Source organism: Anarhichas minor, unplaced genomic scaffold (genome assembly GCF_050575085.1).
Source record: "Anarhichas minor isolate MPS153535 unplaced genomic scaffold, ASM5057508v1 ptg000010l, whole genome shotgun sequence".
In the NCBI taxonomy this organism is placed as follows: Eukaryota; Metazoa; Chordata; class Actinopteri; order Perciformes; family Anarhichadidae; genus Anarhichas; species Anarhichas minor.
In genome coordinates, this window is record NW_027466456.1 from 6,165,487 (window position 1) to 6,182,046 (window position 16,560).

At 43.1% G+C, this 16,560-nt stretch overlaps 1 protein-coding gene across 3 annotated transcripts in view; it reads right to left on the reverse strand.

The window, feature by feature from the left end:
- Positions 1–1,022: 1,022 nt before the first annotated feature.
- The window catches only part of tle5 (TLE family member 5, transcriptional modulator), a 36,547-nt gene continuing 21,009 nt past the window's right edge, over positions 1,023–16,560 (reverse strand). Inside the window, exons 4-7 of one of the 3 annotated variants that reach the window (XM_076087842.1) lie at positions 11,852–11,896; positions 6,594–6,656; positions 5,664–5,738; positions 1,023–4,373 (exon numbers count right to left, since the gene is read on the reverse strand). In XM_076087842.1, coding sequence (XP_075943957.1) covers positions 4,146–4,373; positions 5,664–5,738; positions 6,594–6,656; positions 11,852–11,896 — 411 coding nt within the window. In that variant the 3' untranslated portion in view covers positions 1,023–4,145. The remainder of the gene's footprint in view (positions 4,374–5,663; positions 5,739–6,593; positions 6,657–11,851; positions 11,897–16,560) is intronic. The other 2 variants (XM_076087843.1, XM_076087845.1) reach the window with 2 other exon arrangements.

Below are 16,560 nucleotides of genomic sequence, written 5' to 3' on the forward strand. Positions count from 1 at the left end.
CTGAAAGCCACACATCATGGAACGTATTCTATATCTTATGCTATAAGACCTGCTAGCTGTGAGCAAAGATTTAAACTTCAACAATTCCCTCAACTGGGCAACTCCTCACTGCTGAGGAGGATTGTGTGATCAAAAGCTCCAGAGTAGCCACTAAACAGGCCTTCTGATGAGTTTGCATTTCATTCTTGAAGTATTTCAGATTCTTTTCCAACGCTTCAGTTATTTTTACTAGGTTACATAAATTCTTATTTTTACAATTTAGCTGAGATTTTTGTCAAAGCTGATCCTGCAATGGATGAATATTTAAATAATGAATGGATGGATTTGGTTTCATAATGCACGTGTATATCTTTGATATTCAACTTACGAGTTCATGGATAACAAATACTTGATTGTGCTGCTTGTAGTTTCTGAGACATTTTTTTATACTTTATTTAGACTTTGGACACAAAAAATATAATGAAATACATAGAACAAGAAAAGGAAACATTAGTCCCCTCATGTGTCCAACGACTAAATGTGGTGGAATAACAAAAACGTACTTTTCAGCCAAATTTTGAAACTTTCTTCAGATTTTTGCACGCCCAGAGAACACTTCTACCAAAAGAAATTCAAAAGTTAAATCACGAACACAAATGGGATTAGATCACCTCACTCCAACAAGAAATCAAGGATAACAAACGTTTACTGTGATGGATCGCGTACTTCTACCGACTTTTAGATCTCTGCAAGTAGATTTCCACACGTTGATGAGATGATCTGGGACCAATACCTGCCTAAAATTTGGGATATTTAACACAAGTTTATTTGGCTCACTCTGCAAAAAAGTAGTGACGTTAAACATTCAGAGGCTGCAGCACTCACCTTCAATTGGGGCCTTCTGCTTGGACGGTCACCCTGATAAAGTTCACCATACTGCCTGCAGTTACCAGTGACTTAAAGTAAATACAGGATAAAACGGGGGAAATGATTTTACAGGAATCCACCGACCACACAGACATTCAAAAAGAGTCACAGAAGACTTTCTTATGATTTGATTGACTTTATTTGTAAGGCACCAGAAGTCCTTCCTTACTGCAGAACATTTCATATTATTTATAGTAAATGTTTGTTGTACTTTTTAATAGTTTCTTTTTTTTTGTTGTTGTTTCAATGAAGCTATGATTTCAGACACAAAACATTTTTTTTTTTGCCAAAGTACACACTTTCAGGTTTTACATTATGCACAAAATAAGTATTTAAAAAAAGACCTTTACAAAGCTCAAAACGCTTACAATGCTTCACGCTATGGGGGCAAAAAGTCGGGGGGAGGTGGGATGTGGCGCGGGAGTAGAGGGCATGGGGGTAAGAGAGGAGAGGAGGGGTCAACGTACTGCAGTTTCCCCCCTGGTGTCACATCATTGTAACACAATAGCACAAGAATCATCCAGGACAGACAAGAAAAGATGCAGCTATATACACATAAAGCTTTCTATGTATAACTGTATACAGAGGCAAGCGCCTCCAACTACTTGAACAAATACATAGAATTTATTTTGTATGTTTATAACGTCAGCTTTGTAACTCTCGTTCTAGTTCATATTGATTAATATTTAAAAACAAATAAGAGGGGGAAACAAAAACAAACAAAAAACAAGTGCATTGATCACAGAAAAGTTTGGACCAAACATTCTTTTGAAAAAAATGACAACTAGAAAGAAATCGATCTCGTTTCCCCGACAGACATGCATTGATGCGTGTGTGTGTGTGTGTGTGTCGCTGTGTCTACACGCTCTGCATATCACTACGAGTACAGTATGTAGCTCGACACATACCGCATGTGGGAGCACGATGTGCTGCAAGCTTAACTCACAAATAGCATGTTAGCTTTAGTAACACGTTTCCTCTCTGTGTGTATCAAACCTGGTTCATGTATCCACATACATACACAACAATGAGCATCAGCGAAGGAGTCGCCTCACCAACAGTGTGCGTCGTCTGACCTTCTGGACTAAACGAAGGGTTTTATTCGGAGTGCCGTAACGTGCAATTTGTGTAATTGTTTCCTTTCTGAATCTCTTAAACAATAAATTTGCTTTATCGTCATTAAGCCAAAGATCGTTTGGAGTGGCGTTTCTTCCCAAATTCATTCTCACAGTGTAGCCGCTAATTCAGAGAGAGGAGGCTAAGAAAGGGTGTGTGTTTCTGTGTGTGTGTGTCGGGGGTTTATAGAACAACTTTCATACTATTTCAAGCTGTCTTCAGAATCAAACTGTTTGTACGGTACCCGCTGCGTACCAGGATGTCCTACATGTGGGAGTATGTTTGAGGGCACTATAAAGTTCTGCTGCTGACATTTTGAACACAGCCAGGGTTTGGTGACATCACATTATTCCCAGCATAGCTTTGCCGCACTTCCACCTGACGAGAGGCCTAACCAGACGAGCTAATTGAAAACAGGGCCTGTGAGGCTGAGGGGGAGTTGTTACTCATCGGAGCAGCTGTGGAGGACGCTTGTGCTGTGTGAGCTGCACCGATAATATTTGTGTTAGGTCATGGAAATTTCCCACTCAGGGTTGAACGTAGGTGTAATACCGCCTGAATAATGTAGTGTTAGCCTGATATGCGACAGATCAAAATGTACCGTATTTAAATCAGAAATTACAGAGGGCTCAAAAGCACGGGTCCAGTTGTGTTTCTGTTTCACGCCGAGATGTTCCCTAAAACAGATCAAAGGCTATTTCTCAAGAACTGGATGACAGAGACTGAGACTGACCGCATGCAGAGATTAATGTCGCCAGTCTAGTCTCTGTATATTTAGTTTGTACACACAGAGTGGATGAATAAGCTCTTCCCTGTTGTGAAACAGCCTGTTCTCCGTCATTGTCCTGTATTTTATTTGTGTTGCTCTGAACCCATCGAGGAGGAAGACACACACTGCCCTCTGCTGTCAAACACACAACATGCACACTCTTCCCCCCCTCCGGTGCCTGTTCTAATATTAGTGCACATTAAAGATGCTACGGGTGAATGGGAGGGTGCAGGAGTCTAGCAGCATCTTTGTTCATTTAACCAGTGAAGAAAACATTGTCTTTCAGTCGAGGTGCGGGTTGGAGGTATCGTACCGAACGCAGCTCACAGGGTCAGGCAAGGACCGCTGAGTAGAGGTGGATTACTCACTGAGAGGGTTTGTTCACTACTCTGACGGCTCTCAGCAGGATGTTTGCTCTAAGAAGGTGCTTTTCCTTTCTTAATATAAATTCAGGACTTTACACAAAATCTCTAGTTTGTCAACCGTCTTCCCAATACAACCATTCTGCTCTAACAGCAGCAGTTTTTGGGGGTTTGGATGTGTGTGTGTGTGTGTGTGAGATGTTTCTCTCTTGAGCCGGGACACGAGGGCGCTATTCAAACACTTCTCTGCTCCGTAAAAATCCACCGTTTAAACTCAAAGCCAACTTGTAGCTTGGAATGAATGCATGCAATCTGTACTGCCAAAAAAGAAAAAAAACATCAACACTACGGATCTCTGTCAGACCTCTTTGTTGGGAAAATGAAATTCGTAGGAATTCCTGTGTTGTGTCTGAAAAGTATTTCAAGCTTGCCAAAGAATGTTTAGCCTGCAGTGCGGAGCGTTCAGTGTCACAGATCAGTCCTGCATAACAAGGACCGGCTTAGAACAGAGGCGAGAGGTGGGTGCGAGTGGAGGAAAAAAAAAAAAAAAAACAGAAACTAAACAGGAATGAGAACTGAGAGTGCAACAGGAAGACAGGAAGGAACAGAAATAGAAACCAGTACTGATGAAAAAAAATAAACAAAGTAACTGAAGCTTAATCACATGCAGAAAAGAGACAGTATTTCAAGAAAAAGACACGGGAGACACTGTGATGGCGATAGAGAGAAGGGAGGATAAAGAAACAACCTATGTACGGTAAATATGAAGCGACCAGGACTAGTCTGGCATTAGGGGGCAGGTGCCAAAGCCCTCCCAATAAAGGGAGGTGGTTAGGGGTCTGTAGCTGGAGCTGTGTTGATGGGATTGAAGCCCATGTTAGCTAAGGTCAGAGAGAGGGAGACCAGGGGAGAGGCTGTAGGCCAAAGGGGGGGCTCAGATCTAGGGATTCAGGTCTCTGGACAAAAAGCGGAGCTGAATGAGGGGACACCATCTAATCAGACTTGTCTCCGTCCTCCTCGCGGTGGCTGTCAACTCCGTCACGCGAGGCTTTCTCCTCCTTGGCCAGCTGGGCTTGGGAGGCCAGCAGGGAGGAGAGGGAGAAGAGACCGGAGGAGGTGGTGACGGCGGGGAGGCTCGGCTGGCTCAGGCCCAGCGGCAGGGGGGTCATGGGCAGGGCCAGGCCCTGGAGCTGAGACAGCTGGTGAGCCTGGAGCTGCTGCTACATGGAAGACAACCAGACACAACTTAGGCACAGCAGGATAGACCCGACACACAAATCACCGCAGAAACACTGAGGGAAAGTCAAAATCTGCAATGCACAGACCTATTATACATCACAAATTATGTGTCGTATATAACCCCGGAGGCACAGCTCAGCTAACAGCTCAGGCACACTAGGATAGATGGAAGGCACACATCAAAGCTCAAATGCATGCTCGGTAGGAGATGGAAAGTCTGCAGCACACATAACTTATTTATAACGGATGCAATTTTCAATCTATATCGCCCCAAGAAACCAAGCGAGAGGGGAGAATACTGTACAGAGGACACACATGCTCCGCAATGCAACACATAAAAAGACCACGGGATGTTTCATATAGAAAGACACAGTTACTGCCAAGCGTGATCATTTTCATCACTCCCTGTTGTGCACACACTTGACGTCATGACACACCAGTGGGTGGATTTTAATGACGATGTGGCTGACGTCTCATAATCTAAATGCCCCGGTTTGCACAAGCTACACCTCCAAAGTAAACAGCTCTGCTTTACATTCAAACCAGAGCTCATAGGCTCCATGTCCTTGAGGTGTATATATATATATATATATATATATATATATATATATGATATTAGCAGCTATGGAAGAAAAATACAGATAGGCATCAGAAAATGGACCAAGTCCTGTGGCTCCCTCTGCTAAGAAGAGCCTAAGGACCGGCCGATGTAGACCAGTCTCCTCTGTTTCTAACGCGGTAGACACAAAGACAAAGGCAGGGCGCCTCTTTGGATCATGCATCACAGTGATGGAGTGGCTAAGCTAGCCAACACCAGACCCATAGTAAAATGATGGAGTGGCTCAGCTAGCGAATACTAAACCTCTGGTAAAATGATGAAGTAGCTAAGCTAGCCACTACAAGGCTTATATTGATGAAGTGTAGCCGGCTAGCATTAAAGCCCCAGAGATGAAGGATTACAGTTAGCTGGCTAATGCCCCATCCTTATTGATTCAGTATGCAGCAAGCTAATCTTGCTATTGTAATTGGTGTTTATTAAAAATAATGGTCGCACCATTGCCACCTACTGTTCCAGCTATTCGAGTCAGTATCTGACCAATTTCAGTTTTCCTACTAGTTTCAAAATATAGACGTTAGATATTTAAAACTATAAGCCAATAATAATAATATTAATGAAGGCCATTAAAGAGAACAATAGAATAAGTGAGAATGATCAATAGTTGTGCTTTCTAGCCATCATAAGACCCTCAAGCGGGGCTGGAACATCATACCCTTATGATGGAGTTCATCTCTGGGGGGGTGACCTGCTTGGCCCTCTCTATGGCTGCCAGGACCTGCTGCTGGTGCTGGAGACGGTGGGTGGATGGTGGGGGTGAAGACGGGGGAAGGAAAGTGAGAGAGACAACAAAAGCGAGACAGAAACAAGGAGGGGAGAGTTTGGGGAGAGGGGGGGAGAGAGGTGGAGAGGTTAGATCAATATCAATAGTCCCAACAGAGAGCGACAACCCTCTCTGGTGATGCACCCCCCCCTCAGGCCATTCAGCTGTTCATCCAGTCATATACACGCGCACACACACACACACACACACACACACACACACACACACACACACACACACACACACACACACACACACACACACACACACACACACACACACACACACACACACACACACACACACACACACAAAAGAGCCTTGTGTGACACCGGTGAATGGATGGTTGGCTGGTGTGCTGTAATGGGTGGAGGTCAACGCCCTGGTGGGCAGATAAGAGCATGGCTTATCTGAATCACACAACCATTTATTACGCTGACTCACACACACACACATATAGGGAAAAGAGAAGTGGGATAGGGGAGATGGTGGAGGAAGAAGAGATAAAGGGAAGGAGGGGAGTGGAGGAGGAAGTCAAATAGGGAGGGGGGAGGGAAAACTGGGAGGACAGATTGAATATGGCAGAGGAGAATGGGGGAGGGAGGAATAAAGTGAAAGTGAGTTGGAAAGGAACACGGGAGGCGAGTGATGATGAATGACGAGAGGAGAGGAGAGGAGGGAGGGATGCAGAGCGAGGGGTCGCGGAGGTGGAGAGGTAATGAGGCGGGAATGAGGATGATCTCATTCCAGGGCGTAAGGAAACTGTGCCGAGGGTCAGAGGGTCAGTGAGGACTTTGTGTGTGTGTGCGTGTGTGTGCTTACCTCCTGAGACAGGTAGGGGAGGACTTGTGCGCAGATCCCGTTCAATCTCTTCACGATCTCAGCCTGCGGAAAGAGAGATTTAAGTTAACGGGCAATACGGGCGTTGCTCTACATTTCAGTTGCTGTCAACAAATCCCTAGAAAAGACCAAAACCACGTCGCTGGCCCGTCAGTTACACGCAGGCCCATTCATTCCTACATAAGATGTTCACCATATAAACTGATCACAAAAAGTAGTTCCCTAAAAAAAGCTGGGCACTGTAGTTTTAAGCAAATGTTACTCAAACATTCATTTGGTGCTCTAGTGAGGACGGTGTACATGAGACTGATTCCAGTTCGACATCAGTGCCCACGTTCGTCATGATGGAGGATGTCGGCCAGAGCAACAGTGTGACTCACTGTTGTGTTTTTAAAGCCGCTACACACCCTAATGCCTGCTCCAGACTGCACGATATCCGCCCGACTCTAGCCAGACGCGGTCACAACGACAATGAGCGTCTGCTGTGTCAATCAATCGTTTTATTCCAGGTGTTGTAACATAATAGACGACAATGGATGTCGCATCTGGTTCACCTATCAACGTCCTGACAGAGGGACTAGCATGTAAGCCTTTTATTTTGCCTTCCAAGACTTGTTCCTTCACACTCTTCAACTGTAAACACGGCTAAGAGAAAGAGGAATGATGTGAAAGATAAAGAAGTCGTCTCCCGGCCAAGTCAAGTCGAGCATTAGTCCACCCACACAGGTGTTTTGCCCTCATCTCAGGACTATGTGGGTGTGAACAGACCGTGCTTGATTGACGGCTCCCTCACTCTCGTTAGATTTGTCGCACCATCATCACTAGCCAGCGTGAAGCTCGTTACGTAGCAGCAAGGGTGGGGAAAATTTTTAAGAGTCCTTTTCACTTTCATTTAGCCTCAATAAGTCATGTGAAATGTGTTTACTACTCTGTATTGTTTCAGTGCTTTCTGTACACGTTAATACTCAGCATGTGTATCACCAAGACTATCCTGATCCGGTTTGAACATTTTAAAAATAAGACATTTCGACATGTCACAGTATTAAACACACTAATTTAAGTAATGAAAATGAATGATTCAATCCGTTTTTGGTTTTGGTCTTTTCGTGGGACTTGTTGACAAAGAAAAAACTAAAGCACTTCACCAGCTTTATCCTTTAAACCCTTACGATTCAAACCACACTCTCATCAGTATGGGAAACATCTGCTTTGACCTTCCCAAACTGGGGCACACATATCTTGCATCACACACACATCAAAAATCCCTTTATTCACCTCATTAATTAAGTTGCTTGTACTCCATACTCTCAAACTCTTGGGCACGCACGCGCACACGCACACGCGCGCACACACACACACACACACACACACTTCTCATCTTGCACATTCTCTATCTTTCTCACATGCAGGTCTATTATCACATTTGGTTGGTAATCATCCAATCCGTCTGAGATATGCAAAGCAGCAGTAATTGTGTTAGAGCCTAATTCGTGGCACGATGAGGAGAGGGGCCCTCCTAACCGTCATTAGGCATGCAGAGCACAGCTCCCCATCAAGCGCCTCCCTCCTATCCGCTCATCATTACACGCACACACACACCCTGACATCTCTAAAATGTCTCTCTAAAATGTCTCTGCGGGACTCGCTCGATGCCAACTATGGCTCTTCCTCTTTTTCAGTGCCCTTTATGCGTCTCTCTCTCTCTTTCTCCCCAACCCAGCCTCCGTTTCCTCTTTTATCTGTGCTCTCTATTATCCTCCTCTCTGTGTCTCCCTCAGCTTTTATCTGTCTGAACGCTTCTTCTTCTCTTTTGTCCTGCCGTTACATTTTACTCTGCTTCTTTCGAGCTTTCCTCAAGTGCTACTGGAGCACACATTCACTGACGAGAGCGTTGCATGTGGGCAAATAAAACATACATCATGATAAAACTGGTCAAGGGCACAAATACAGCAGGGATGTTCAACAGCATTCATTTGTGTTGGAGATGTCTTGGCTGCTTTATGTCAATTTGGGATTTTTGTCTATATTAACCATTTTATTATCGTATCGTACGAGTTGATGAAGAATCCGTTTCAAGGAAGCATGGAGGGCAGTCTAAACAAATATAACGTTTCACAGACTTCCTCCCGGTGTCATGCTTTTGTCCCTGAATGAGCTTCTCTGTTTGAGTGTCTTGTGCTGCTGCTTCCTGCCAGGAATACAACCTGATATCATACGTATTCATCATTTATTAAATACCTTAAAAAGATTAAAAATCTAACAAGCAGTAGTGGAAAGTCCAGTGCATTTACTCACCGGTCTTAAGTAGAATTCTGAGATACCATGATTGAGTATTTACTTTTTCTACTCCAGAATATTTCAGAAGGAAATTTGGTCATTACATCATACAAACATATGATCTTAAAAAATATGATCCATTAGTATAGATTTAACTACCAAAATGTATTTAAATTAATTCCGGTAAGCTACAACTCAACCTACAACATTAAAATGCTGCAGTCACTTATTTAATCCAATAGCATATGATATAATTATAATAATAATAATATATGATAATGTAAAACTTTGACCATGGACATTGCACCAAGGTCCATTCTGCCTCAAAATAGTTTCCAATTAAACTTCAATGAATCCACTTATCAATTAATGGACATTATTTCAGCTCTACTACTTAGTAGTACTACTTGTACAGTGCGTGTAATGACGACTGCTTGTACATTATTTAGACATGCAATGAAAGCTCCTACACTGTATACCAAGTAAACAAAACAATGATGAAGAGTTACGTTGTGATACAGCAGGACACACATCAAACACTAAACATGGAGGAAGAAAAACACAGAAAACAGAACAGAAAGACAAAGAGGGGCCCAGCAACAATACGGCTTCATTCAACATGTTCCAAGTTCAATCCACAACTCAACCGTCTCTTCACCAAGACAAAACACGGAGGAACAGAGAGAGAGAGAGAGAGAGAGCGACAGAGAGAACGAGAGAGAGAGAGAGCGACAGAGAGAACGAGAGAGAGCGCGAGATAGAGAGAGAGAGCGACAGAGAGAACGAGAGAGAGAGAGAGAGAGAGAGAGCGCGAGATAGAGAGAGAGAGAGCGCGAGATAGAGAGAGAGCGCGAGATAGAGAGAGAGCGCGAGATAGAGAGAGCGACAGAGAGCAAGAGAGAGAGAGCGAGAGCGAGAGAGCGAACGAGAGAGAGAGAGAGAGAGCGCGAGATAGAGAGAGAGCGCGAGATAGAGAGAGCGACAGAGAGCAAGAGAGAGAGAGCGAGAGCGAGAGAGCGAACGAGAGAGAGAGAGAGAGAGAAAGAACAGACAGAGAAGAGAGACATTTTTTGAATTGAGTAGGACGGAGTGATCAAGAGGGAGCAATTGAATGTGTGAGAGAGAGAAAGAAAGAAAGAGGGAAATAGAGACAGAGGTGGAAAGGGAGGAGGAGGAGCAAACGAGGGGAGGGGGGGGGCACTGGCTGTGCACAATAGGCCTAGACATGAATGCTCCTCGACACTCGTTTCCACACATCCCCTTCAATTTCAACTCTCTAATGGAACTAGAGATTCTCCGCACCCACTCAAACTGTGCACAAAGCATGCACGCACACACACACACACAGGATAAGAGGAGCACGCATCAACAGAAACCCACAACTGCTTATGAACACGTGCCACCTGCGCGCACACGCACATTTTTTTTTTGTAAATTGCACACAGCCATAAGGACAATGCATGAGCAAATGTACAAAATCACACAAAGACTTCTGGACACACACACACCCACATATATTTGAAACAACAAATCACACACACAACCACACTTGTGACTGTGAATTTCATTCCTGTGAGATAAAGGAATAGGGTGGGATGAAGTGCACAATAAGGCTCAGTGTGTGTGTGTGTGTGTGTGTTTTTCCCGTATGCATCACAGCAGTCTTCCTGCCTCAGAGTTTGTGGGGGTGCATATATGTGAAGGTCTTTAAATCATGGAAGCTGCTACTTCTGTGCATGTGTGTCCATTTGTCAAAGCATACTCGGTTCTCCCAATATGGCTGTCAGTGTGCGCCATCAATCATAAGACAGTGTGTGTGTGTGTGTGTGTGTTAGTGTGTGTGTGTGGAGGGGCAGCTCCAGACGAGGTCACCGATAAGGGCCGGCCCTTTGGAGGCCCATCGCTCTCTCCCTCCTACAGGCTGAGCATAAATTACTCCCCCCAGCTTCAGCCACACAAACTGTATGATATCGGCTCTTTACACCCCTCCCCTGCCTTTTCTTTTCTTTATCAAAATGGCCAACTGAATCTAGCTGGACTTCTCTGAATTTAAAGATTTTGGGGAGGGGGCTGCTCCTATGATTTTGGATTTGTTGCCACATCAATATGCACAGACTAAAATAAACTTTCCAATGATAAAATGCACTTCCTCATACACATTTCCCTGCTCGCCATGACTGTGGATACAGTGAACTCAAATTGATTTGCCTGCATTTCCACACACAGCCTCAGGTGACATCGTTCAAATGTCCCTGAACACTCCCAAAGTGAAGGCAGATTATCTCTGTAATTCACACCTGCCAATCAGCGAGCTGCAGGTGCACAGTGGGGGGAATGGCTTTGGGAACGCACAGCTGTGTCTGCATCAACAGAATAACAACATGGAGGCGAGTTATTTTGGATGTTCAAGGTTCTGAAAGTAAAAAGTTTGGTTTTGTGGCGCCGTGAACACACTGGAAGCTGGACGGCCTCCAAGGTTCTGGTGGCCATGAAAGCCCCGTCATCAGCATGATAAACTGAAATGGACGGACTGATAGTCCTCGACACTGTCAAATCACAGAGTTTAAAAAGGATGCTGTGTGAACCAGTAATGGCGGGCAGAAAAAATTCAAAGAAAAACTTGGCGCGGTGCTGCGCTCCTAATTCCGACAACTAATTGTTCTGAGATTGCAGCGGCTCTAATTTGTGGCTCTTGCTGGTTTCTCCACAGCACTTCAAAGGGAATACCGCCTACCTGGTGCATATGAGAGAAGTTATGCTCCAGAAAGAAGGGATTTCCTGCTTCCTGTCAGCACCAAGTTTAGCGAAAAAGCTGAACTCATGTTTCACTCATAGACTTCTCTTTGGATTCTCCCCAGCGACATGAACACTGTAGCGTTTGCAGCTACTTGCCAAAGCAAACTGAGAACAGGTTTATATTGTATGTGATTAGGACGTGTGAGAGTTATTAAACATAGACTCACCTGTTTGTGCATCTCAATATTGAGCCCGTAGGACATCTCATAGTACTGGAAAAGAGGAGAGAGTGAGACAAAAAGGAAAATGTTAGAACAACACAAGCATCCAAAACCTTTTCTCAGACAATCCTTGTGCACAGGAGGTCCATGCTAACACTTTATTATGGAGCTGTTACTGTGACAATTCATTCGGATAACACTACAATTAGACAAACTGTCTTTTTCAGCTGGTGTTCTCAAAAAAAAAAAAAGAATGTATGATTTAGTAACTGCTATGCGCCGTTAATGAAGAAAACTAAATTCATCATTATTTGACTTAACATATACACGCACACGTATGTATACATGTATACATAGAGAGTGGGGAAGAGAAGGTGGACTATTGCATGAAATGTTTCTCTAAGTTATTAATAATAATAATTCAAAAGTCAAAAGTGAACGTCTATGTGTCAAACTATTCGGTACAGCCAGGGTAGGAAATTTACATATTTTTTAGGGAGCAATTGTTGCCCCCACTGACTGAAATCCAGGGGCATTTAAAAATAATTGAGGGCACTTTTTGAAACTTGTGAAATAACATTTAACCTTTGTTCAAAACAATAAATATACTTATTTAGGCTTACAGTATATGAGCAATTGTCATCAAATGGCAATAATAAGACTATTAGGCAGTAGTCTGCAGATTCAAAGATTCAAAAACAAACAGAAAACATAAATCAGACAATCATATTCAATTTTATTCTTATTTCTTTGTGGTTATTTATTGTTATTATTACATTTTTTTAAACAACTATTAACAATTATTAAGTCAACGATGACTTGATTACATATACATCAGTCATTGTATGGAATTATTGAGAAAGATATTTTGTAGCACCTCAAATATTGTGATATTACCCATTTTTGTCCTGAACTTATGCATTAGTCATTGTGTGGAATTTTTGAGAAAAAACATTTTTATAGCACCTTAATTTTTTTTTAAATGTGCCATTTGAAGGTACAAATTCAGTTCAGAGTTTTTGCTTAGTAAAATATCTTAATTGACTGTCAGTCAGGTATTATTCATGTCCAGCAACCCTCAAATCAAAGAATAAAGACACTTTACGCACAATTTAGGTGCATTTTCCCTTTAACTCACGAGATGCAGGTAGCATGTTTTATACTTAATGTGAATATAATTCATTTAATCTAATTTCCATTATGCAATATGTATACTTTGTTGGCATCTTATTCTGAAAACCGGATGTTCGTCTGAAGAAACCGGATGTTGTCTCACGTAAATCTTTCCGCTAACTTTCAAAGTCCTTCGCTCACTCCCGATCTGTGCCGTTTGAATGAGTTTACCGTGAATTTCAGCATATAGGTGCACTAACATGTAAGTGTCTGCTGAGTTGACCACAGAGATCTGAGCGTCTGCTGACTTTACCGCAGTCACAGGTCTGATGAAGAAGCGCTCCATTTGTTTATTTGTTTAGAACGTTCGGTTCTTCACTCACACGCAACATCAGTCAATGCGAAATTCATAACTATTCTATGGCAACTGGACTGGGTCATATAGGCTACGATGTTTTTGACAAGTTCATTAAATTCTCATTATTATTAGAGGAAATTATGGGGGCATTTTTTGCCCCTCTCCTAGTGATATCAGGGGCACAATTATATTTCTTAGGGGCAGGTTTGCCCTTTGCCCTTGTGTATTTCCGACGCTGGGTACAGCCCGAGTCATGGCTGTGATTTGGATTGTGATATTAAAGATAAGATAATAGTCTATTGTTAGCTGGACAATCCTGTGAGTATTGAAGCACAGACAAAGACTTGTAAAAGGGAGCTGCTGTTTGATTAGAGGAGACGTTGCTATTAAATAGATTCCTCTCTTTTAAAAATGTTTATTCACTTAACTTTAACTGCATTGCTTGCAAAAAGCTTCACGGTTCCATTATTCCAAATATGTCAGATGTTGAGCCATGGCGATCGAAACGATCGTCCTACGACACATCTTAATAACTCTAAAACGTATTCACACTCACAAACACACCTGCACACACACACACACACACACACACACACACACACACAAAAGGAGAAGAGAAGACACACGGCTACAAATAGGAAAAGGAACAGAGAGAAAAGACGAGAGTAGAGAAAGAGCCTGAGAGTGTGTGTGTGTGTGCGAGTGTACGTGTGTGTGAGTTCAGTGTTAATGAGAGGGCCACCCTCTAGGCGTCAACCCTGTTAATCACCCACTCTGTCTGCAGGGGGGACTGGCTCTGTCACTGGAAAACAAACAACACACAGATCTCTCACACATAAATGTGGACACACACACACACACACACACACACACACGCACGGCTTACTCACGCGCACACTCAATTATTGTTTTTTCTGTTCAATCTCACACTATCTCGTACGTGAATGCATGTGCACACACACATGCACAGACACACTAAACACACAAACACACACACTCTTTCTCTGTAGCTGCTCGCGCCCACATGGAAGCTCCCTAAAGTAATTACAGCGCTGGGGAAATGGAGGTGCTGCCGCTGGCCGGGGGAGTGGGGCAACCTGATACGCTATTAGAGAAGGAGTGGGGGGAGGGGGTTGGTTGTTGTTGAGATACAAGGCCGGGCCTGCCCCTGATGGAGTGGAAGTGCGATTGAAAGTGTGTGTGTGTGCATGGTGTGTCTTTGTTTGTGTAAGTGTGTGCATTACGAGCGTGTGAGGGAGGGAGCGAGGAGGGAAAAAGCTATATTGCATTCATAGTTCAATTTTATGGCAACATTTTGAGCTGAATCTGAAGACGGTGCGGACTGGAGGAAGAGCCCTTTGTGCTTCAGAGGAGGATATTTCATGTATGAAAAAACAAGGGGCATATGTCCCGATGGTAAAATACATTGCAGGATTGTTTAGTTTGTTCGTGTTGCCTCCGCTGTCTCACTGAGTGACAACTCCACAGGTGACTTCAGATTTTTTGTCGTGTTAACCAGCAGGCAGCAAACAGTAGGGCTGTGTCGAATGTCTGTTTTTACCCTCAAGCTCCTATTGAGGTTTCTTTGACATCTGTGGTTTTAAATCCAAAATGCTTCCACACAATAGTTCTCAGATGGTTTGGTTCCATGATTATTTGTTGATTACTTGTTTCCTCCACTTTAAAGTTAATGAAGAGGATAACTGGCATGTTTACTGATAAGGCCAAAAGCCAGACAGTGAGGTTTACAAAGACACGTGTACTTATACACGGTGAGTTTTGAATTTTTCAGACCGCAATAGATTATGAATACTGGATTTTGCTGAATTTAAGGAGCTAAACAGTACACAGAACAGGAACGATCATCAACCTTTTAGTTACTCTTTGCATGTATAGGACTTTGTCTGGATTTGGCACATGCATCCGTTAGGTCTCAGAGTGAACTGGAAGCAAAGCACTGTTCTTGAAAACAGACAAAACAATATATATATACAGTACTGTGGACAGCAGTCAAAGAAAATACTGCTTTTTTGGGGCAAAAAAAACGAGACCGCTGCAAGCAGCATTGCACTTCAAACCATGATGACAACCTTCATTTTTCTTTCCTGACTGATAAAGCCAGCCTTTAGGCGAGCACACATCCTGCCGGACCAGATCATCCAATGAAATCATGTAAAATTTTGGGGGAAATGTGTTTCTGCATACTTCATGAATCTAAATTTAACTTTTACCTTAATCTGTATCAGTAATTAAACATACCAAAATAACATACGTTCAGTTGTGAACGTCAGTTTAAAATACAGAAACGGAACATTTTGTGTCATCAGATCTTTTTGCACGATTGTGCTTTCCTGTCCAAATGTGGATATTTATCTGTGTGTGGGGATGCTATCAGGCCGACAATGACTGTGGTTGTGTGTGTGTGTGAGATCGTATGCACTCGCACCTGCGTGAAACACACAGAGAGGAAGTGCGTGTGTGTGCCTGCTGGCTGGCTGATGGTGGAGAGAGCAGTGCGGCGGCACAGATTAGATGAGATTAAAGCCAGTCAGAGGATCAATTAGAGGCAAAACATCAGACGGCAACACAGCCAAGGCCAGCAACAATGAGATTAGCCCTGAGGTGGAGCAGAGAGCAGGCGAGCACGTGTGTGTGTGTGTATGTGCGCACGTTTGTGTGTGACGGTGTGTTGTATGGAGAGAGAGGGGAAATGGAGGGGGTTGGGGAGAGATATTGCACACATACATCCCTCCAGAAACACAAAGGGAGAGAATAAACAAGGACGATTGCAATTTATTGCAACTATGGCCGTATCTTTGGCTAACGTTGGTTATGTTATCATTGTCACAATCAGTTTTATCAAGTAGGTTTCCACATGCAAGGGATCTTCTCTGGTGTATAACATTAACACAGTAGAATTTAATTTAATTAAAAATAAAAGCAAGTATTGAAAACTGAAGGAACAAATTGTCCTAGCCGAGTTAACTGTTGAGACCAACTTCACTGGACTAAACGAGGCAACACACAGGATTCACATTGTGATGTCTGAATCTATTCACGTTATTATAAACGATTTTATAGTTTCTCCTTGCTATGTTGATGGCACAGAAAAAGGTTTAACCAACAAGCCTCAATCGAATGACAAAATACGTCACTTTTCAGTTTTATGAGACAACACTATAGTTAAGGGTTAGCTTTAAGCAGAAAAACAGCTTTCATTACTTTAAACATATCAGATTGTCGT